Genomic DNA, 21,871 nt, shown 5'->3' on the forward strand with positions numbered 1-21,871 from the left:
GATGAATAAGCTGCCTATAACGCATAACAGGGCTCCGCCGGCCCAATTGGGGCCTCCAAAGACCATGGCCGCTGCGAACTGTCCGGATAACGTGCTTGCCTTGATGAACGTTGCTGCTGTGAACCCCGTGGACTTCCCAGACGGTGTCACGATCTCTATAAACGACTTCTACGTCTTCACGACAAAGCAGTCGAACGATGTTGCGCCTGGATCGGTTGGCTTGAACGGTACGCAGAGATTATGGGCTGGGTTGTCCCTGAGCGAGCCTATCCAGGTTAGAAAGTACGATATCATGGCGGCCACTGGTAAACAGACGTATATCGGCACCTGTAACTTGCAAATTTCATTCAGAACCAAGAACAGTGTGACTGATAAGCCGTTTGACCAGGATGAGCTGTCAAAGGCCTTGATCTCGAAGTTTGAGAACCAAATATTCACACCTTCGCAGCTGTTCTTGTTTGACTTCAAAAGCATCATCTTCGAGGTTAGAGTGGAGAGCTTACAGGTTGTTGACCTCGTGGACATCGAGAACAACGGCCCTGTGAGTACTTCTATAGAGACCAAGGGACTGTTGTTACCACAGTCCATCGTCAACTTCTTCAAAGGACGCGATGGATTAGTCAACCTGAAGTCGAGTTCGATAAGACCAAGATCGGATGCTGTGATCAGACCAGACTTCAAGTTCGAAGAGTTGGGTGTTGGTGGTTTGGATAAAGAATTCGCCAACATCTTTAGACGTGCATTCGCATCCAGAGTCTTCCCACCTGCCTTTATTGAAAAGCTGGGTATCACCCACGTTAAGGGTCTTCTGCTCTATGGTCCACCTGGTACAGGTAAGACCTTGATCGCTAGAAAGATTGGTAAGATGCTTAACGCCAGAGAACCTAAGATCGTCAACGGTCCTGAAATTCTGAGTAAATATGTGGGTTCCTCTGAGGAAAACATTCGTAATTTGTTCAAAGATGCTGAGGCAGAGTTCAAGGCTAAAGGTGAGGATTCCTCGTTACATATCATCATCTTTGACGAATTGGATTCCGTCTTCAAACAAAGAGGCTCTAGAGGTGATGGTACCGGTGTGGGTGACAACGTTGTTAATCAGTTATTGGCGAAGATGGATGGTGTTGACCAATTGAACAACATCTTGGTCATTGGTATGACCAATCGTCGTGATCTGATCGATGTTGCCTTGCTACGTCCTGGTAGATTCGAAGTTCAGGTTGAGATCCATTTGCCAGATGAGGCTGGTCGTTACCAAATCTTTGAAATCCATACAAAGAAGATGAGAGAAAATAAAGCTCTAGCTTCAGATGTTGATCTCCATGAGTTGGCTGCGTTGACAAAGAATTTCTCCGGTGCTGAGATCGAGGGTTTAGTAAAGAGTGCTTCGTCTTTTGCCATTGATGGTGTGATCAACATTGGTAAGGGTAAGACTAATATCAACCAAAAGACCATTGCCAACATGAAGGTGACGAGAAAGAACTTTTTGGATGCCCTGGCAGAAGTCACACCTGCCTTCGGTGTGAGTGAGGGTGATTTGAAGATGTGCTTGAAAGAGGGTCTTGTTAACTACTCACCTAAGGTCCATGATATTTTGACTATTGGCCATCGTTATGTTCGTCAAACTAAGGAGAAGACCAGTTTGATTTCGCTCTTGATGCACGGACCTTCAGGATCTGGTAAGACTGCTTTGGCTGCAAAGATTGCTCTAGATTCTGGGTTCCCATTCGTTCGTTTATTATCTCCAGATAACATGGCTGCGATGTCGGAAAGTGCAAAGATTGCATACATTGATAACCTGTTTAGAGACGCTTATAAATCTCCGCTGAACATCGTTGTGATTGATGACCTTGAAAAGATCATTGAATGGGTCCCAATTGGCCCAAGATTTTCAAACGCTATCTTGCAGGTGGTGACCACTTACTTGAAGCGTCATCCACCAGATGACCGTCGTTTGTTGATCATCACAACCACCTCTTCTTACTCCGTTCTGCAACAGTTGGATCTGCTGAGCTGTTTTAACAACGATATAGCAGTTCCAAACTTGAGCACTCTTGATGAGTTCAACAACGTGATGGTTGAGAAACAGTTCTTGGACGACAAGGGACGTGCAGAGGTGTTGCACAAGCTGGGCTCCATTACACCAAGACTCGATGTTGGTATCAAGAACGCCATGATCAACATTGACAGCGCAACGTTCGGCGAGAACCCAGTCGACGAGCTTGTTGAGCTCATGGCTAAGTAAGTAAAGGTATAAGTTACAGTCTTAAAGATAAACAAGGCTCAGTCCTCTTGGTGATGGTTGTAGAGAAGAACCTTTGCTGTAGCAACAAATGCAGGGCGTCTGAGTGTACGGATGTTCTGGTTTTTCCGATCACCCCCACCCCCACACGGAAAAACCTGCGAGAGTTGTTGCGATATGCGCAATGCCAAAGGAATATGACTTGGACATAAAAGTAGCACACTCTTCTTCAAACTGTTCAATTAGTTGAGGAAACCATTGGCTTTAGAAGAAAATGGCTCAGAGATTCAGCAAGGATCCAGAGCTCATTGATTTTGCCTACAGTAACCTCAATGGTGTTCCAAAGGGCTCGGACGACTATGAAAAGATGATTTCAGGAATGCACTACGACTGTTGGGCACCTGAGCTGAGAATAGCACGTGTGAAACGCCATGAGATGGCCAGGCTTTACGGTGATATTCACCTCAAAGACAAGAGCGAGGAGGAGTTCACCAAGGAAAGGTATGACTACATCTGTAAAGTGTTTGGTAAAGTAGGCAAGGACGTGTATATGGAGCCACCGTTCAACGTTGACTATGGGTTCAATATTAGCATAGGGGACTACTTCTATGCAAATTTCAACATGACCATATTGGACTGCTCCATTGTTAAGATTGGGAACTACGTGCAATTCGGACCCAACTGTGTGTTAACATGCGCCACTCATCATTTGGATCCCGTGGAGCGGTGTCATAAGAGTAACGAATGGGCTCGTGAGATTACCATTGGCGATTACGTATGGCTAGGCTCGAATGTCACCATCTTACAGGGCGCAGTGATTGGAGAAGGCGCAGTGATTGGAGCCAACACTGTCGTGAAAGCTGGACAAATCATCCCTCCGTTCTCGGTATGTGTTGGACAACCGGCACGGGTTGTGAGAACCATTGAGGGCTACGAAGGTAGGGACAAAGTTGGCTTTAGAGATCTCCAGAGTAGTTAGAGATTCTTCACCAGAAAGGTATAAAAGCTCTGAAACGTCCTGTAGTCTCTTCCATAGAGAAAATGTATTTGGTCTGTAGATATCACAAAGGTGGCCTTCGAAGGTATTAGCTTGTGAGTTCTTCGATACTGTCGAGACCATATAATTCCCGGCACATTGACCTGTAATCGAGAGTTCGTACACACAACTTCAAACTGGGAGTCTGTCAAAAGAGCCTGTACTCTCTCCAAGTCGAAACTGCCCTCAAAGACCGTTGTCTTAACGTTGTTGAACACGGAGTGTACGATTTGCGGTCTGAAATGGCCAAATGACCAAAACAGAATCCATCTTTTGGTCTTTCCAAGATGGTACTCCTGAACGTTGAAGTTGTCTGTGTTTTTCGTCAATAGGTGGTGTATCAGATGGCTTACAGACGATTTTAAACCGATAAGAGAGCTGAACCACACTGCCTGGCGTTGAACGCTTTGGTCGATCAGCCTCTTGACGAATCCTACCTCACCACCGTCTTCGTAAACGAGCTCAGCTGTGGTTCCCACAACTGAGTCCCTCCTCAACCCTCCCTTTTGCACTGACACACCTGATTTGTCGTAGAACGGGGGGTTGCAAACCATGAAATCGTACTCTGAGCCAACAACACCATCCCCTTCAGCAACCTCGACACCGCTCAGTTTGTTCGCTTCCACGATCCCCTGAGCATGGCGGATGCTCTGCGGATCAACGTCTATCCCCGTCATTTGCCACCCGAACAGCCTATTGGCCAAGATGGCGTATATCGCGTACGCGCCGGTACCAACGTCCAAACCATGGACATGGCGCTTCAGCGTCAGCGACTCATCCAGTATCCTCTTCACAATCCTCAGGTACACCACCCTGGACGGCACGCTCGGTACGAGATGGCCATCAAGGATTGCTACACTCAAGTCGAAGTACTCCTTCAGCAGCACCTTGGTCAAAGCACACTGTCCACCATAGGAATACTCGTACACACCGCCGTGCCAGTACCGGCCAAGCTCGTCTGGATACTTGCCTACGAGCTCGTTGTAGTCGACGCTGAACACCCGATTCATGGGCTTTGAGGCATCAGCTGTTACCGCCCTCACCACCCGTCACCACCCTCTTACGTAACCTGCGGTGCCATCACCGCGCCCGTTTGTTTTTCCTTCACCGGGTGATGCCACTGATGTTGTTCATGTGGTTTTTCCGGTCCAGCCTCGCTCTGCAGCAGAGGGAAAAACCGTGGCCTGGAGTTAAGAACATGGGAAGGTCTATGGGAGGTTAGAAGGGTCAGAGAGAGCGTGTAGTGGTGTCTTTCACGTGGAGGTGGAAGGAGAGCGACTTGGGGATCACAATGAGCATAATATCTGTGGATGTTCACGCCCGATTGCGTGGCGAATGGCGGATAGTTGTGTCCAATTCTCGGAGTCTCGTGGTTTGGACTTATCAATGCGTGTTGCTCATCTTGCAGGTTGGATCTGTTGATGTTGTTTCCAGGGGGGAGTGAGGAGGCACGGAGTTGAAACCACACCACCAAAGTCCCAGTGACAGTTATAAAAGGCGACAGCTGCTCTCTCCATCTCTAAGTCAATTCTGTGAGGTTTACTTTCCTCCTCACACATACAAACAAACAAACATTAATCAATAATGTCAATTCCAAAAACACAGAAGGGTGTTATCTTCTACGAGAACGGTGGTCCATTGGAGTACAAGGACATTCCAGTCCCAACTCCAAAGCCAAACGAGATCTTGGTCAACGTGAAGTACTCTGGTGTGTGCCACACCGATTTGCACGCCTGGAAGGGTGACTGGCCATTGCCAGTGAAGTTGCCACTTGTCGGTGGTCACGAAGGTGCCGGTGTCGTCGTCGCCAAGGGTTCTGAGGTCAAGAACTTTGAAATTGGTGACTACGCCGGTATCAAGTGGTTGAACGGATCGTGTATGTCCTGTGAGTTCTGTGAGAAGTCCTTCGAGGCCAACTGTCCAAAGGCCGACTTGTCTGGTTACACCCATGATGGTTCTTTCCAACAGTACGCCACTGCTGATGCCGTCCAAGCTGCAAAGATCTCCAAGGGCACTGACTTGGCTGAAATTGCTCCAATCTTGTGTGCTGGTGTCACCGTCTACAAGGCATTGAAGACAGCTGACTTGGAGCCAGGTGAGTGGGTTGCTATCTCCGGTGCTGGTGGTGGTTTGGGTTCCCTTGCCATCCAATTCGCTAAGGCCATGGGTCTTAGAGTCTTGGCCATCGATGGTGGTGATGACAAGAAGCAACTTTGTCAGGAGCTTGGTGCTGAAGTCTTCATTGATTTCACCAAGACCAAGGACATTGTCAAGTCCATCCAAGATGCTACAAACGGTGGTCCACACGGTGTGATCAACGTGTCTGTCTCCGAGAAGGCCATTGAGCAATCTACCGAGTACGTCAGAAACTGTGGTACCGTTGTTCTTGTCGGTTTGCCAGCTGGTGCCGTTGCACGTGCTCAAGTGTTTGCTGCTGTCGTCAAGTCCATCTCTGTCAAGGGTTCCTACGTCGGTAACAGAGCAGACACCCGTGAGGCCATTGACTTCTTTGAGAGAGGTTTGGTCAAGGCTCCAATCAAAATTGTCGGTTTGTCTGAGCTTCCAGAGGTTTACAAGTTGATGGAGGAGGGTAAGATCTTGGGACGTTACGTTGTTGACACTTCCAAATGAGTAATGACTATATAGAGGCTATCGGAATTGTACGAAGCTGTGCTACGAAAAAAACAGGATTTAAGAACATGTTTCACACGAGTGTAGATCCCAGAGTCTGGACTCTGGACCGTATGGCTAGCTATATGGAAGAGAACAATCAACCGAGGCTGTTTTAGCTAGATGGCCCTTAAACGAGGCAGCTCAAGTGAGTTGCAGTGCCGGCTGAAACTGACATAGACCTTGACAGAGTGAGGCTTCTTTAGCTCCTACTCTTTATAGTAATGTCCAAAACGTCCTCCTCCTTGACGCATTTGCTTCTACTAATCAGCACGAAGGTGACGGGCAGTACAGGTATGATATACCATTTGAAGTGAGCCAATCTCTTGACTTATAGCATGCCCCCACACACACAGCTGTAACAATTAACCTGGCCACTGTAGGGCACAGATATGCTGTCATTCATGTAACTGGAATTGGCGAGAAGGTTGGTCCGTTTATCTCTTTCTTGACCAGGATTCAGCCTCAACGGTCCAGATCGGAATGGAGAAGCGTATCAACTCCGACCAGAAGCACATAGATGAACAGCAAAAATCCCATGGGTGTATGCACCAGTCCCGCACAAGCGACATATGTAGACATATCTGTGCATAAAACAATGCCACCTTTATATTCAAGTCGAGATTTAGTAGCATGTCTCAACCCTCTACGACCTTGTACGGCCTGACTTACTGAAGTTGTCCCCAAGGATTGCGTAGTTTGAGGTTCTTGGGCTCTATAACACCTACAAAGCAAATGAGCGAAGCCCGTAGGGACTTGAACCGGATAATCATGGACATATCCGATATATCAAAGTCGCTAGGAGGGAGTCCATTGTAAAGCTTCCCAGCCTTTCTTTAAGGAAGTGCATCCGTGTGCGTTTACCCACAGTAGAAGTGACCAATGGGGTTGTGGCGAGGCAATGAAGGCTTCCACGGCCGCAGCTGCCCGCGTCACGGTAGTTTTTTCCCTTTTCTTTTGATTGGCTTTTTACGGCATTGACACATGTAGCGGCCTGTGATATGAGCTGGAGCTCTTGAAAGCTTGTAAGAGGAGCTTTTGATTCCGTTTGGTTCCATCAATCGGCCGGCGTTTTTGCTTCACAAGATAAAGACAAGAGGCTGTATGTATGCAGCTTGTAGTTTACGACCTATTTTGATGACGCTGTCGTGAATCAAATAACGGAAAGGGAGACGGTGTGCTGTACACTCAGTGTGTATGTGGTGTCTGAGAAACGTCCCATCGACATTGTCACTGTTCTGTTCTGTAACCTTTGTGACGATGACAGCTCTAGATGGTGCACTGTCGACAGAGTCACTACCAATGGTGGTGCATCAGACATACCAACTGTTCTCGCATATAAAGTTGCATTGTGGCCACAGCAACTGGAATGCCATTAAGAGTTAATGTATCCATTGCTGATCGTCTGAGACTGTAGAATGCAAACACTTTTAAAGCCCTAGTAACTTGTAGCATACAGATGTGCATATAGCGTTTATCTGGGCCTGTAACGGGAGCTCTACATCCACCAGCTGCGCTGATCAAGGGTTACGTTTTGTGAAGTTTGGAGCGAGCGAGGACAAGGTTCCCAGTCGGGGTGCGTATAAGCTCAGGGGGGAGTGGAAACGCACAGGCAACAACGGGTTGTGGTCTCCAGACAAACGTTTCGGACAGGCCAGTTGGGCATTGAGGTTGACCACCCTTCGAATACGTATCAAGCTTGAAGTTACCAGGTAGTGCCTACGTGCCAATTCCATCCGCTGAAACTCTGTCCTCATGTTTCCCGTATAGCCATGCCGCAACTGACTCGCTCGGGATGAAATAAAGGTGAGGCTTAAGCCATTCAGCCAGGCATCGCGTTGGCCATTGCCCAGGTCCAAACTGTGGATGCGGAAAGCATCGATGGCTCAAAAGGCTACAGTGACGATGGTTTAGTGGAGATCTGATTCCATAAGCGGCCTGTGGCGGGACGCCAAAGTTCGTTTCAAGTCATCTGCAACTGACTATGTGGGCAAAATGCTCTAGCTGTGTAGATATGTGCGCTCCAAATACTCTGAGATATGGGAGCAAGGCACAACGTCAAGGCGTATTTAACAATCACGAGCCTCTCGATCTCTCGGAATACGGACAGAACTTGGGCAAGTCCAGCTGGCAGGCAAACAAGGAAGAAGTGGAAAAAAACGGCGCGTGCTTCATTGACCAGTCAGCTCTTTCCGTGGTGATCAAGTTTATAGAGCTGGCCGGCCACCGTTGTTCATTCCTCGGAATCGCTTATACACTTTTAATACTACCCACCAATGCCAGATGGGCTAAACTGTACGACTATTAAGTGTGCGTAATGGGAGCAAAAGGGCAGCATGAGGGGGATCATAGGCCATGATGATCGCTGATTGTAGTGTAGCACATACAGAGCTTCCAAGCTACTTTACGCACTCCTACAGAGACGGTGTGACCGAGGGCAGTCGGGGACTCAAGCCCTCTGAAACCAAAACACGCACGCAACAACGGTCATAGTACCACACGCACCTGTCGTCCTCTCAACCCGCTTGTATCCCTTGTCCCTTTAACTAATTACACAGGAACAGCCTCCCAGTTCAAAAACCCATGATGCAGTGATGGAAAAACGCAGGCGAAACCAGCATCCAAAGCTTCGTATATGTGCTAGAACAGTGTAGAAGGTGTACATAAGAAAAAATTATATATAAAGTACCGGCCGCAAAATTTGCGAAAGTCCCCGGGTATCCTTTTAGCTTTTTCGTTTTTCGAAAGCGTCAAGCGGGAAAAAGAAAAAGAAATTGTGGTGCTGCAGAGCGACAGAACCAAAAAAAACTTTATATTCACCTATAAGCGCCAAATTTTGATAAAAAAAAAGACAAAAGGTCCCGAACAGACAAAAAAAAGAAGGGGGACAAATACCGAACTCTGGACAAAAAAAAGGAAGTTGAAGATTGAAGTCCTTTAATACTCGTCCATATCTGGTGCTTTTTTTACCCTTTCTCCTTGTTATAACGTCGAGAGAGACCAGACAAACGGAAGACCTCTTCTATAAGCATAGCAGGTGTTGCTTGTGTTCGTCTGAGAATATCCATCGACTCGTTGGAAGCGGAACTTGATTTTTTTTGTGTGTGTGCTTGTGTGTCTCCTTGTTCTTTAGACCAGATACACTGCTGAAACAGAGTGGCCTAGTGAGTGGATTCGGGAAGCAATGTCGTACTCCTTCGAAGACACGGAGGCCCTTCTGGCGTCGTTGTCGGGCTCCTCAGGGACGCCGACTCTTTCGCCGTCTGAGTTCTCTCCACAGCAAGCCATGTCGCCGACGCAGAACATGTTTGGCGGTGATGACATGGCCTGGAATGGAGAGAGCAACGCTGAGCTGGGCGAAGGTGCCGCCATCATGACCAATACCACGAGCGAGTACAACAGCGACGACTTCACCGGGATGAACGTTGATTTTGTTGGTGCCAGTGGGAAAACTGGCGAGGCAAAGCTGGACGAGTACATCTCATCGCTGGAGAACTCCCCGGCAGACGTGCTATCAGAGATCATTCCTGAGCTGGGGCCTGCTGACGATGGCGTGAACCCTGGCCTGCTGACGATGGCGTGAACCCTGGCCTGCTGACATCGCCAACGGCGACTGTGAAGAAGGAGCCGTCGACGAGCCCTGGGAGCAGCTCTGAGAGCTCAAAGGAGCACGAATTAAGGCTACACGGCAAACCAGGCTCCAAAGTCACCAAACCAAAGAAGGATAGATCCAGTCACAACATCATCGAGAAGAAGTATAGAACGAACATCAACGCTAAGATCACAGCTCTCCGGGATGCGGTACCGTCCTTGAGAATGGCAGCGGGCGACACGGATATGACCATAAACGACCTGGATGGACTGTCGCCAGCTTCAAAGGTCAACAAGGCCTCCGTGCTAACAAAGGCCACCGAGTACATCAAGCACTTGGAGAAGAAGAATGCACAGCTCATGGCGGAGAATCAACATCTGAGACAGATTGCCGCCGGCAACATGTCTCCTCAACAACAACAGATGTTGATGGCGCCACAACAACAGCAACAGCAGCCTCCACCACAGCAGCAGCCACTGTATTCACACCAGCCAGCACCACCGCAGAGCATGGCACAGTTCCAGCCAGCGCTGGACTTCAACGGACAACCAATCAACGTTGTTTCTCAACAGCCAACACAACCACAGTACCAGATGAACGTTCCAGGTAAAGTCATCATGGGCGGCTTGGCCACAATGGTTGGCCAAAACCTGTTCAATGGCGATGGATACGAATACCGTGGGCTTTCAGCGTTCCCAATCTTTGCGACGCCGTATGGCCAGCTGTTCTTGTCAGTGCTGCAGTACTTCACCGTTGCAATGGCTGTCATGTACATCTTCTTGCCACATTTGTTCTCCACCAGTGGTACTGAGGATGTGAAGATGAGAAGAAGAAACAGCTCGACGGTATCTGCAAACGAATGGTACGAATTGATGAAAGAATTGGTGTTTATTAGCGTTGGTCAACAGCTCAAGCATGAGGTTTCTGAGTTTGAAGTGAATGCCCTTTTGAACGCATCGTTGATCAATGGAGACTCCATCCCAAGCTTTTCGAGTTTGCTGTACAGCTTGTTCAAATTGCAGACGTATGAGTCCAATTTTGAAGTTGAATTTGGGAAATTGGTGTTGGGCAAGTTGTTGAAGGAACACTCTGATATGACTGCGATCTTCAACCTGAATACCGTTGTGAAGAAGAGCATTGCAAAGATTGCCAATTTGAAAGTTCCCTCCCACTCGTTGAGATATTTCTTCAAAGAGTTGCAGAACCCAAGTGGTGAATACACTACAGAGAGTTTCACGAGGTTGCTTAACGTGATTTGTAACTTGCCACTGGACCTGAACTGCTCAAGAGGGTTGGACTATGAAGGTTTCAAAGTGATCTTGAACGATGACCGTGTTTGTCACGATTATAAGACTTTACTTGTCAGCTTTAGAGCGATGGAGTTATTCCGTGAAGTGATGCTGAACTACATCGACTTGACTTTCAACGTTAGTGTTTCAGAGCTGGATAGTGACGAGTTGAAAGAACGTAAGAAGGACCTATGGGATATGCTCAACTTGGCCGATAACTTGGCTCCAGAGAGATCCATTTGTCAAATCCGTATCAAGCTGTTCAAGTCCATCCTCAACGAAAAGTATCTCGATTCAACTCTGCAGCTGATCCAGGAGGAGGCTCAGCCAAGCTCATCTGAGACGTTGGTTGATATCGTCAGAGAAGCTGAGACCAGATCTGCATCTTCTTCACAGGAGACGTTGAGCGTTGACGTTGACGAACAAGAGCACGAGATCTTCACATCTGATGAAGAAGCTGGGGACTCGGACGTGGAACAGGAGCACAGCGAAGAGGAGGAGGATATTCCTGCGTCCAGATCATCGACTCATGAGAGTCTGGAATCTTCACAATCGTCAGTTGGTGTTGTTGACGACCGTTTCAAGACACTCGTAACAAAGGACCTCTTCAACGCTTTAACGTCTGCTTCTATCTTGAAGTATGCCCGTTCTCACAAGCACAAGGAAGCCAAACAGTTGTTGAAGTATCTTGCTCTTTCCAAGACTGACATTTCACTCTTGTCATTTATCTGCCTCTTCAAACTTGCCCAGAAGTATCCTAAAGAATGGTGCGCCGACGATAGCCTTGAAGGTGAAGCCCTAGAACAAGTCGTTGGTACATTGAGACTGTGGGTTGGTGATTCCTCAAACAGAAGCTTTGACGATGCCAAAGAAGTTAGCATCCAATTGAAGAGGGAGATTAGTGACAAGCTCGTTGAAGTGAGCAAGAGTTTCAACGAAGTTGAAGCTTAGGAGGAAAATGCATCCCTTTTAAGGGAACATTGATACACAATTTGTTTTTGATGTGTTTGTTACATAGATGGGTTGTCGGTTAGGTTTTCGACATCATGCCACTCTCCCCCTTGTTGAAGCGGAGTTGATTCGGTGGGCTTATTATTATTTTATTGGTGTTTTGGTTTTGTTACAGTTCGTTTTACTTATCACTGTCTTGATCCTTGGTTATTCATTCCTGAATGGAACGTTAGTGCCCATCCGTGGTTCATCGTTGCTCAACCAAGGTCACTATGAACGAGGTTACTGGTACTGCTCTATACACTATTTGGTTTCCTCAACAGACGGTTCTTAATATTATACCTGTGTTTTCGTTTGATATTCTAGAGCCTTGTAAGTTCAAAGTTCATCGTGGATGACGTTGTTAGCATCCTCATTGGAGCCTGTTTCCACCTGTTCTTCCTCTGTTTCTTGGTTGTCTATCTGTAGTGCTTGGTCTGGATTCCTTCCTTGTTCACCCAGCTCTTCTCTCAACAACTTACTAACCACATCAAATATCACCTTTTCCATGTCCTGATCGTCAGGAATCTCAACCTCGATGTCCAATTGACGAATCGTGTCTGCTAGCTGTTCCTTCTGTGCCGAGCCTTGCTTGAAATGCGACTCGTGTTGATCTATGCTCTCCAGGCCTTCAAGTTGCCAGGAGTTCTCAAATGACAGGTATTGAGGATTTAGCTTTATAACCAAACGTGGCTCTCCATCAACGACCCGGCACTGACAGAGCACTGACGTTTGGAACTCTCCATGTGTGTTGTAAACATGGGACTGGAAGTTGAATCCATTGGCATAGTCCTTCACGTTTGGTTTAGAGCCAACCATCACCTGGAAGAATCTGGATCCAATCCTTTCTATCAGGTCTGAATTGTCATCTTTCAAAGTGACAAGCTCAACCATCCCTGTTTCATGATGTGTGGCGATGAAGATATCAGACGAGAACCTAGACAGCTGGTAGTCCTCAGTGATGCCAATCCTGTATGGGCTGACGAGTTGCTCCTCACCATTTGAAACACGTTGACACGTGATTTGGTTGTTAGCATCCCCCTTCACACTGAGAATTGGGTCATCACACAGCTTGGACATGCCAATCTGTGCCAAGTAGTGGCACGTTCTGTACTCCCTAACGGACATCAACTCAGGAACCTTTGAATCAGGGTTGCACATGAATTGAACTTCAACAGTACGTGGCTTGCCAGTAACATCACATATTGCACCGTTTTCCATTGTGTACGAGAGCACTGTACGTCCAGCCTCTCGCTTCTGTAGCAAAGACCAGGTCTCATTGAATCTGGGCGTGGTGCCCAGAACGAACACGTTCAGCTTATCCCTGTTGTTGATGTATTGCATTGGATCACCATTAAACTGGCCAAACTCGGTAGATGGACAGTACGAATAGGTCCAATACCCCAAAGGGAAGAAGTAACAGGCGTGTGGTTGCAAAATGGACTTGATCAGCTCGCTATATCCTTGTAGTCTGAGCTCTTGACTGTGGAGAGAGTCGTCATCTTCATTGGCGTCGCCTGGTCCTGATTCATCGTCATCAAGAGGCGAGGGAACATGGCACACGTACACGTCATCGTGTGTGTGTAGTCTGTAGTACGTATCGTTTGGGTATGACGCTGACAGTAGCGTCTCTGCCCATTGTGCGTTGATATCTGGCGCCGTTTTAAAGACGTACTTTGATGATGATGATGTGGTCAGTATGGCACAATTGGCAACAAGAATCAATAGTCGAGACATACCTTTGGTGAAGAGAATTCATCATCGAACAAGTTGAAGACAGCTGAGACCACTGCTACGAGGGTGGCTAGCACTATACTTGAGCCGAGCTTCATTTTCTGGTGTCCGTGTGTTATGTTCGCCTGTCTTGGTCTCAAATGTGTTGATGAGTTAGAAAAAGCACACTCCTCCAATTTCAGCCTTTACACGCTACAAAACCTGTGAGAATTCATATATAATCATTTGCATTGGTGCAAGAGAGAACAAGACACCGTTTAGAATCCCATGAGAATACACAACATCCTCAACAATTGGAATTACATACACATCAACGACTCCGTATGGTGATTGAGCCTCTCTTGCTTTCAAGTGTTTTAAAATCGTGTTGTCATTTTAGTTTTATAGTATAAAGAGAGAATATAATGCGTTCTACACCTCATTTGTTTAATCCAAAGAAGAAGCACCAGTGATGATATCAACAAGTTCGTTGGTGATGACAGCTTGTCTGGTTCTGTTGTACAAGATGGAGTACTTGCTGATCATGTCACCAGCGTTGTTGGAAGCGTTATCCATGGCGTTTCTTCTGGCAGACACCTCGGAGGCGTAACCATCAGCAAGAGCAGCGTAGATACCGTTGGCAAGGGAGAACTCACTCAAGGTCTCTGGGACGTTAGCGTCTTGGTCCACTTCGTACTGTGAGAGCGCTGGGGATTGTTCGATGGAGCCAGCGTCAAACAATGGGGTCTTTGTTGGCTCGAAGGAGACACCAGAGACAAACTTGTTGTAGAAGATCTCAATGTTGGTGTACTTCTTACCCAATTGGTAGATCTCGTCGGCAATGAGTGCAGAGTCACCAAAGGTTGGGGTCTCCTTACCAATACCGTTGAAGGCCAAGATGAGCTTGTCACCGTGGGTTCTGGTCAATTGGGTTCTGGTCTTATCACCAATGGCAACAATGTCGACTTTACCGTCCAACTCACTGATTCTGGCTCTAGCAGCCTTTGCAATCTGGGAGTGGATGGAACCACACAAACCCTTGTCGGAGGAGCAGACAATCAAGAGGGTGTTAGCTTCAGAGTCCTCAGAAGCAACTGGGGCGGTCTCAGCATGGGTGTAAACCTCTTGGTCAGCAGCACCGTAGATTCTAGCACTGTTCTTAGCACGCTCGGCCTTACCCAATCTGGTGGAAGCGACAATCTTCATGGTGTTGGTGATCTTCTCAATGTTCTTGATAGATTTCAAACGGGTCTCAATGTCACGCAAAGTGGCATAGTTTCTAGATATCCTTGTTAGTAATCTGTAAGCGTGAGCGTGTCTTGAGCTGAAGTCATTGCCATTGTAGCAGTTGGCCAGCATTCCTGGCCACCTCAATTGGCCATGACTATTGGTCACGACTAGCCAGAAACTCCTTTGATCATCTTGATTGGTCACGTCTTCTGATCATCTGTGTTGATCACCTGTGTTGACCATCTCTGTTGACCACTTCCGTTGACTACCTCCATTGACCACCTCCATTGACTCCAATCCACACCCTGTGGGACATAACTTCTCCTCCACCGACTGCCTCCATGGACTCCCTCCTCAAGGACACAACCACACCCTGTGCAGTGAAAAACAGCTCAAACAACACGCCAAAACAATCGACTCACCTTGATTGAGAAACAGCAGAACGAACAGCAGATCTAGCGAACATCTTCTTCCTTTTTTCTTTCCTTTCCTGGCTTTGGGGGCTAAAGATTTAGGAGTTGTGATTGCAAACCTCCCCGGTTCGTTGACTTTTGTGGGTTTTTTTTCCTCGCCCTTCCTTAGCGCGCGAAAAGGGGTGAGCGGTCCGGGACGCTTACAACAAAACACAGGCAGAGGGAAAAAATTTCACGGTGCGCAACACGGAGCGATTTGGTTGGCTGGAACGAGAATGCGTGTGTGTTTGGGTGTTTGGGTGTTTGGGTGTGCGGATGTTTAAATGTCTGGGTGTGGCGGTTGCTACGGTTTCTTCCACTCTGTTTACGCCTTTATACAGCTTGTTTATTCCTTATACGTCTGTTTATTCCTTAAATGCTATACGAGTACCCTCTCCAGACGCTTATTCCCTGTAGTACTTTGGTGCGATGAACGGCTGCTTAGCGATCACACCTTCCCTCTTCTTGTTTCTAATCTCAATCAACACCTTGGTGCCGGACTTGTGATAACCTCTGTCGATGTAAGCCTGGCCGATGTTGATACGGCCCTCGAGAGATGGCGACGCACTGCCACTGGTGACAACCCCGATCTGCTTCTCTGGGGAATCGACGTCAAAGATCTTACAGCCCTCTCTGGCAGCAGGTCCCTTCAACTGGAATCCAACTCTTTGCTGCTTCACGAGAGATCTGTCAGCGAGCTGCGCCAGGATCTTTGAAGAACCGTTGAACTTAGCGGTTGCTGGGTCTCTCTTGGTCTTTGAGATCACCCAGGAGAGGGAGCCCTCCACAGGTGTGATGGTGTCGTTCAAATCATGGCCGTAGAGACACATACCAGCCTCCAAACGAAGGGAGTCTCTTGCAGCAAGCCCTACAGGTTTCAACTCTGGATCCTCTAGAAGTGCCTTCGCCAAATCCTCGGCAATATCATTTGGAATGGACACTTCAAACCCATCTTCTCCAGTGTAGCCTCCTCTGGCAAGGTGCAGTTCCGCGTTGTTGAAGCCTGGAACGATGATGTACTTCGAATTACCGAAATAGATCTTAGACAGGTCCTCATTGGTGAACTTCTGTAACACCTTTTGAGCACTTGGGCCTTGAATTGCCAAGAGCGTACTGTCAATGACCTCGAATTTGACATCGAGCCCCTCAGCATACTTCTTAAAGAAGGCCTGGTCTTTAGCACGAGTTCCAGCGTTGGTGACAACGTAGAAATGCTCATCATCGTCGTGCTTGGTGATGATGGTGTCGTCCACGATACCACCTTCCTCGTTCAACAACACGCTCAGTTGGTTGTGCCATGGCTTCAAAGGCTTGAAGTCAGTAGGGGTAATCTTATCGAACAACGGGATGACATCTTTTCCAGAGATCTTTTGCTGCAGCATATGGGAAACGTCAAACAGGCCGGCATGCTCACGCGTCCAGCGATGAGAATCGATGTGTGAGAAGCCTTTGTACAACACTGGCATCGCATAGCCTGCAAATTCAACCATATCACCCCCTAGCGAGATGTGCAGGTTGTACAACGGGGTCTTAAGCAATGGCGTAGAAGAAGCTGTGGAATAGGCACGTCTAAACATTCTTTCTTGATTCTTGAATATACTCTGATTCCCAAACTGTGAAAGTGACCAACAGAGAGACCTCGTAGCTGAAATCAGTGTGGAAATTGGAAGGGGAACTCGAAAGGATTTTATACACACCATGTGAAAGATGAGCAGAGTTCATTTAAAAAGCTGAATTATGCCACTATGCGTTGACTCCGGGTTCGATAATATGGGCTGCGCCCGGAGTCAGACTTGGAGCTCAGGAAGTGCGGAAAAGAGCAAAATCCGGGGTAGCTGGCCGGAGTCAAAACTACAAGCTCGAAAGTACAATTATACAGCTGAATGAACGAACCAACAACAGAGAAGAGTATTGTCCCAGCTATAGTCTTTCCAGAGCTCTCTTTATAGCCGGAGCGACTTGTTTTCTGCTAGCTGCGACGTTCAATTGCCTATAAACGTTGTGTGTGTTGTCAATAGGGTCAAGCTCCAATTCCGCTCTGAGGTTTTGATCCAGTGCAAGCCTCATCAGCGTGTTGCTGGCTTCGTCTTTGGTGACATAGCCCAGTTCCCTGTTGAACTCACCATCCTTCTCAAATGAAGTCATAAAGACAAAGATATCGAGTCCTTGCTGCTTCAGATAAGCGTCCATTTGGTCCTTGAAATCGCTGTAGTTCTCAACTAACCATTTGTAAGGCTTCACTATAGAGCTTATACCAACGAGTTTCAACACATTATCGGTGCCTACACCGAATTCAAACAGTTTGTAGTCCTTTGCAAAGATTTGGTGCATTGACAACCCGGTGATGTCAAATTTTGCCGATTGGAGCTCTTCGAACCAAGAGTTGATCTCCAGGGGATCAATGAACTTCTGATACTCTTTGAACATGACAAAGTCGGGCTCCTCAGCTCTGTGCTTCAGGCACGAGGTGTCAATTATCAATGGCGCCAATAGGAACTTCACAAGCTCATTGGTCAGAAGTACACCTTGTGAGGTCCAGTATTGTGCAACCAACGTTGAGCAGCTTCCACATCTCTGGATGATTCTTGGATTGGCGTCTGGTGCTAGATGCTCATCCTCATGGTGATCTATGATGCCAGTGATCTGGAATTCGTTGAAGTTGCTTGTCGGTTTGTTATGGTCCACGAGCACCAAACCCTGAACCCCGCTGGATATTGAAGGCAGGTCATCCAGATACAAAAGCGAATCCCTGTGTATCTCAAACTGTGACAGCACCAGTAGAAGATCCTTGCGAGATGAGATATCGCTCTTGTAGAAGTTCAAAACGGGAATGTGATGGTTCAACGGATCATGGATGTCAGCGAACAAGGCGTAGGAGATGGATGAGATCACAGAGTCCAAGTCGCCCGATTGATTACCACAGATCAGCTGGTACGACTTCACCTTCTTAGCTGTCTCTCTGATGGATTGCACAAATGCTTTCAACTTCATTGCGCAGATGGTGAAGGTTCCGCCGCGTAGTACAACAATAAACAACGGTTGCGAAGTATGGGATCCTATGGAACAACTTCACGGTTTTGGAACGTCCCAAAAACCGGACATATCACTCCAGAAACACAATCCCCGAACGCCAGAGAAACCATAAAGTAGCGGGCGGAATTATCGCTGCTTCACCAAATGGGGGGATTAATCAAATTCGATTTGAATACTTATCACTCCACTTTTATCTTCTTTCCCTTCTTCACTTGCACTCTTTGTATCGTCAAAGTCGTCCAACAATGCTTCTTCCAACAGTTCACCTCTTCTCATGGGCCTTCATGTAGGTATTCTCTCCGTGGTTTCAGCCCTGAACTGAACTTCAATACTAATAGCCCGGGAACAGCTGGGGAGGCTCAGGTTACTACTCGTATGTCGCCTCACCAATTGCCTTCAAGACCCTTCCACGTAAGGAGTTTGGCGCTTTGCAAAACAAGGTGTTCCCACACTTCTTCCTTGCCCAGACGCTGGCTCCCGTTGTCGTGGGCCTGACTGCTCCATATACGTTGTCCACCGGGGCGATCATTGCCCTTGCGAGTGCCGTTGTTGGTGGTGCTGCCAACAAGTGGTGGTTACTGCCTTTGACCAAGGGGTTGAAGGAGAAGAGAAACCAACTTGAGGCGGAGGGCCAGCAGGACTCCGAAGAGTTCAAGCAGGCAACACAGCAGTTTGGCAAGTTCCACGGTGTTTCTCTTGGATTCAACCTCTTGAACTTCCTCGCGTTGACCTCGTACGGGTTCATCTTGGTGAGAGGCCTCGTCCGTTACGCTCCAAAATGAGCTCTACCGTAAATATTTGTAAATAAACGCACACGCTCAGAGCGAGAGAAGGAGATGTATTCTTTGTTTCGTATTTATTATGTACAGTGCTAATGGATAAAAAGACATGTTTTGATCTACTCTGCTTCTTCACCGAGGAAAGAGGCAACAGACAGCGGCGGGTTCAGCGCCATCATCATGATGATGTACTCGTAGATGTGCTTTGGCACAGAGGTCTGGTACACGTTCAGAATATCAGTAGGGTTTGGGTAGACCGCAAGAGCCCTGTAGAAGGCCAGAGCACTGTCAATCTCCTTGCCTGGAACAGCAGCCAACTGCTCGGCGGTGGTGACCTGGGTCATGAAGTACGACTCCTTCTGAGCAGGCTCCGTTGGAATTGGCTCGTTGGCAAGAGACTCCATCAGCTTCTTCTGAACAACCTCGATCTGCGCAGTCTTCACCTTGTGCGCAGCGGCCTCCTTGGCCTTTGCGTACTTCTCGTTGTTCTTCTGGATTCTCTTTCTGAACTCTGGATCGTGGCGGCGAGCATAGTCAAAATAGACAGCGTAGCCGAGTGCAAGCGCACCAAAGGTAGCAACAGCAGCAGTGAACTTGGACATCTTCGCCTTGGAGTACTGAGTGGGTTTGTTGCCTCGTTCGTAGGTGCTTCTTGCCGTCTTTGGCTAAGAGCAAAGTGAAAAATGCGCAGGTTCGACGATAATTTTGCGGCCGTGATTATGTCATCCGCGTCGGAAATGGAAAACTTTGCATCGAGGAGCGAAGGCCCTTTCCGACACTGCGATGAGATGAGCTTGGAAGGGCATCACAGCAGGCGCTAAGGGCGGGTGTTGAAGCGGTTGATTAGATATTCAGGGCGGCAGCGATGGCGAAGAGAACACAGCTGAGAACGAAAGCGGCGAGATCGAGCAGCCGGGCCGTTAAGCAGAGTGGCGAGTCGTTGCCTGAGGATCCACAGGCCTTCCTACACCAGTACAAGGAGACAAAGCAACAGAAGCTGCTGAACAAGAGACAGACACTGCTGTCCAAGCTGGGCACAGAGTCGTCTATTTCCAAGTCGTCGCTGAGAAGACGGAAGCGGAAGGAGAAGCAGGAGCTGAAGCCCAAGATGGAGGAGCTGCTGACGTCTCTGGAAGAGTCCATGGGAGATGCGATAAACGTTGTGGACAGTAAGCAGTATGTCCAGGCGAAGAAGAAGAGTGCCAACGCTCCAAGCACACGGACCAAGAAGGGACTGCAGAAGGTGGAGCAACAAGAGAGAAAGCTCTTTGGGATGATTTTGAAAGACCAGCAGTTTAAGAAGTCACCATTCGAGGCACTCAGAGAGAGTATATCGAACAGGCTCAAACAAGAGTCTACAGCAAAGTAATTATGATGGTTCTATAGTAATAACAATAAAGGTGATGTAATGATAACGAAAGGACAAGGGCACGATTCAACTGGAATAGTTTGGTTTAGAGATGGACCACTTGTTCTCCAACATGTAAGGTAGAATGCCAATACGCACTCCGTGGAAAAGAATCTGGTAGGTGGTTTCGAATAATGGGAACTCTTCTTCACACCCTTTGTTCTTGATCAGCTCGTGGATCTCCTTCGCAGTGATTAAACCTTGCGCACTCTGACCGTTAAGAATCTCCTTTTCAACCTCATGAGCCGACTTACCGGTCTGAGCCATGATCTTGGCCAGCTTGAAGTTACGACCACCGGTACATGTTGTGAAGAGATCAGCGACACCTGCACTTTCCTCTGTGAACGAACTGACAAGACAACCAGGGAAGAACTTACGACCGAATTTGATCATTTCTAACAATCCACGTCTCAGCATCGCAGCCTTCGCATTATCACCCCACTCCAAACCTTCGACGAATCCGACAGAGATGGCAATGATGTTCTTCAAGGCCCCCGCGCAAGAGATACCGGCAATATCCTCAATGACATGGACATGGAAGTAAGGTCTGTGAAACAGCGTATAGAGAACGGTATGGTCAACATCACCAGGCTTATAATCTGCCGGCAATGGATATCCAACGGTGGTCTCACTGAATCTCTGTTCTGCCACCTCTTGTGCCAAGTTGGCTCCGGCAAGAACACCACAGTGGATACCCAGTGCATCTTGGATGATATCTGGTAGTAGCTCAACGCCATCTAAATTGACACGAAGCCCCTTAAGACAGGAGATCGCACGTGCTCGTGGATCAATGTTACCACGAAGCTGGCTCAGGATCTTCTCCAGATGCTGGTGTGGGATGTTGAAGATCAGGATGTTGGAGTACTGGACAGCCTCCAACAGGTCAGGCACCGCAACCAAGTTATCCGGCAACTTGATACCAGGAAGGTACTTCTTGTTCACGTGCTCAGTGTTGATGATGTCGGAAAGGTTGGAGCCTTCGAACTCCTCCTCGTACACCCACATTCTCACCTTCTGCTCAAACAGCAACGGGTTCTCCCTTGTGTTCTCGGCAATGATCTTGGCCACTGTGGTACCCCAGTTACCAGACCCAATGACCGAGACAACAAACGGAGGCTTCTGAATCGACGTGTATGACACACTATGGCTAAGCATTGGTAATGCGGAAACGTCTGTTGATACGTCACTCTCGGATTCTGCCATATCAGTCATGGCTTTATCGTATCAGGGAAGCGATGATGGGTTCTATATATAATGATTTGATGGTGAACGACTCACACGCAAATAATATGTCCTGCTGCAATGAATAATGTCTAGTGAAGCACACACACTGTACGAGCCCACAGAAATTAATTTCCCTCTTTATATGACGGTAGCAAGGGAACGGGAGGGAAAGTACTCCCATCTCCTGGTTCTGAATTATTTTCTATTGGGGGTGTA

At 47.8% G+C, this 21,871-nt stretch overlaps 14 protein-coding genes across 14 annotated transcripts; 6 read left to right on the forward strand and 8 right to left on the reverse strand.

Annotated features, from left to right (window-relative positions):
- Positions 1-64: 64 nt before the first annotated feature.
- On the forward strand, positions 65-2,242 carry SEC18 (AAA family ATPase SEC18; the record flags this gene model as incomplete). The annotated part of the gene is made up of 1 exon (XM_020213729.1): positions 65-2,242. One exon carries the CDS (start codon positions 65-67, stop codon positions 2,240-2,242), a length of 2,178 nt encoding a protein of 725 aa, XP_020070113.1.
- A 271-nt stretch (positions 2,243-2,513) lies between these two features.
- Positions 2,514-3,218, forward strand: CYBJADRAFT_173586 (acetyltransferase; the record flags this gene model as incomplete). The annotated part of the gene is made up of 1 exon (XM_020216482.1): positions 2,514-3,218. One exon carries the CDS (start codon positions 2,514-2,516, stop codon positions 3,216-3,218), a length of 705 nt encoding a protein of 234 aa, XP_020070114.1.
- Positions 3,219-3,324: 106 nt separating this feature from the next.
- On the reverse strand, positions 3,325-4,285 carry CYBJADRAFT_173587 (S-adenosyl-L-methionine dependent methyltransferase; the record flags this gene model as incomplete). Its single annotated transcript, XM_020216483.1, has 2 exons — positions 3,325-3,346; positions 3,414-4,285. 2 exons carry the CDS (start codon positions 4,283-4,285, stop codon positions 3,325-3,327), a joined length of 894 nt encoding a protein of 297 aa, XP_020070115.1.
- A 574-nt stretch (positions 4,286-4,859) lies between these two features.
- CYBJADRAFT_173588 (zinc-dependent alcohol dehydrogenase) lies at positions 4,860-5,906 on the forward strand (the record flags this gene model as incomplete). Its single annotated transcript, XM_020216484.1, has 1 exon — positions 4,860-5,906. One exon carries the CDS (start codon positions 4,860-4,862, stop codon positions 5,904-5,906), a length of 1,047 nt encoding a protein of 348 aa, XP_020070116.1.
- Positions 5,907-9,761: 3,855 nt separating this feature from the next.
- CYBJADRAFT_162958 (uncharacterized protein) lies at positions 9,762-11,777 on the forward strand (the record flags this gene model as incomplete). The annotated part of the gene is made up of 1 exon (XM_020213730.1): positions 9,762-11,777. One exon carries the CDS (start codon positions 9,762-9,764, stop codon positions 11,775-11,777), a length of 2,016 nt encoding a protein of 671 aa, XP_020070117.1.
- Positions 11,778-12,155: 378 nt separating this feature from the next.
- On the reverse strand, positions 12,156-13,648 carry YOS9 (Yos9p; the record flags this gene model as incomplete). The annotated part of the gene is made up of 2 exons (XM_020216485.1): positions 12,156-13,490; positions 13,556-13,648. The coding sequence occupies 2 exons, from the start codon at positions 13,646-13,648 to the stop codon at positions 12,156-12,158; spliced, it is 1,428 nt and encodes a 475-aa protein (XP_020070118.1).
- Positions 13,649-13,802: 154 nt separating this feature from the next.
- Positions 13,803-14,927, reverse strand: ATP3 (F1F0 ATP synthase subunit gamma). The gene has a single exon (XM_020215230.1). The coding sequence runs from the start codon at positions 14,886-14,888 to the stop codon at positions 13,977-13,979; it is 912 nt and encodes a 303-aa protein (XP_020070119.1). The 5' UTR covers positions 14,889-14,927; the 3' UTR covers positions 13,803-13,976.
- On the reverse strand, positions 14,846-15,134 carry CYBJADRAFT_168143 (uncharacterized protein; the record flags this gene model as incomplete). The annotated part of the gene is made up of 1 exon (XM_020215231.1): positions 14,846-15,134. A coding segment is annotated over one exon (171 nt), but the record flags the coding sequence as incomplete, so codon positions are not given.
- Positions 15,135-15,615: 481 nt separating this feature from the next.
- On the reverse strand, positions 15,616-16,894 carry GCV1 (glycine decarboxylase subunit T; the record flags this gene model as incomplete). The annotated part of the gene is made up of 1 exon (XM_020213373.1): positions 15,616-16,894. The coding sequence occupies exon 1, from the start codon at positions 16,786-16,788 to the stop codon at positions 15,616-15,618; it is 1,173 nt and encodes a 390-aa protein (XP_020070121.1). The 5' UTR covers positions 16,789-16,894.
- A 28-nt stretch (positions 16,895-16,922) lies between these two features.
- PPX1 (exopolyphosphatase) lies at positions 16,923-18,347 on the reverse strand. The gene has a single exon (XM_020215232.1). It carries the CDS (start codon positions 18,200-18,202, stop codon positions 17,132-17,134), a length of 1,071 nt encoding a protein of 356 aa, XP_020070122.1. The 5' UTR covers positions 18,203-18,347; the 3' UTR covers positions 16,923-17,131.
- A 142-nt stretch (positions 18,348-18,489) lies between these two features.
- On the forward strand, positions 18,490-19,026 carry TMH18 (Tmh18p; the record flags this gene model as incomplete). Its single annotated transcript, XM_020216486.1, has 2 exons — positions 18,490-18,530; positions 18,594-19,026. The coding sequence occupies 2 exons, from the start codon at positions 18,490-18,492 to the stop codon at positions 19,024-19,026; spliced, it is 474 nt and encodes a 157-aa protein (XP_020070123.1).
- A 116-nt stretch (positions 19,027-19,142) lies between these two features.
- On the reverse strand, positions 19,143-19,625 carry TOM20 (TOM complex receptor protein TOM20; the record flags this gene model as incomplete). Its single annotated transcript, XM_020213731.1, has 1 exon — positions 19,143-19,625. The coding sequence occupies one exon, from the start codon at positions 19,623-19,625 to the stop codon at positions 19,143-19,145; it is 483 nt and encodes a 160-aa protein (XP_020070124.1).
- A 242-nt stretch (positions 19,626-19,867) lies between these two features.
- Positions 19,868-20,452, forward strand: SLX9 (Slx9p). Its single transcript, XM_020215233.1, has one exon. It carries the CDS (start codon positions 19,889-19,891, stop codon positions 20,390-20,392), a length of 504 nt encoding a protein of 167 aa, XP_020070125.1. The 5' UTR covers positions 19,868-19,888; the 3' UTR covers positions 20,393-20,452.
- Positions 20,453-20,456: 4 nt separating this feature from the next.
- On the reverse strand, positions 20,457-21,840 carry CYBJADRAFT_190590 (glycerol-3-phosphate dehydrogenase family protein; the record flags this gene model as incomplete). Its single annotated transcript, XM_020217377.1, has 1 exon — positions 20,457-21,840. Exon 1 carries the CDS (start codon positions 21,641-21,643, stop codon positions 20,459-20,461), a length of 1,185 nt encoding a protein of 394 aa, XP_020070126.1. The 5' UTR covers positions 21,644-21,840.
- Between the last annotated feature and the right edge of the window lie 31 nt (positions 21,841-21,871).

The sequence above is a fragment of the Cyberlindnera jadinii genome (assembly GCF_001661405.1).
Source record: "Cyberlindnera jadinii NRRL Y-1542 unplaced genomic scaffold CYBJAscaffold_8, whole genome shotgun sequence".
NCBI classification, from domain to species: Eukaryota; Fungi; Ascomycota; class Saccharomycetes; order Phaffomycetales; family Wickerhamomycetaceae; genus Williopsis; species Williopsis jadinii.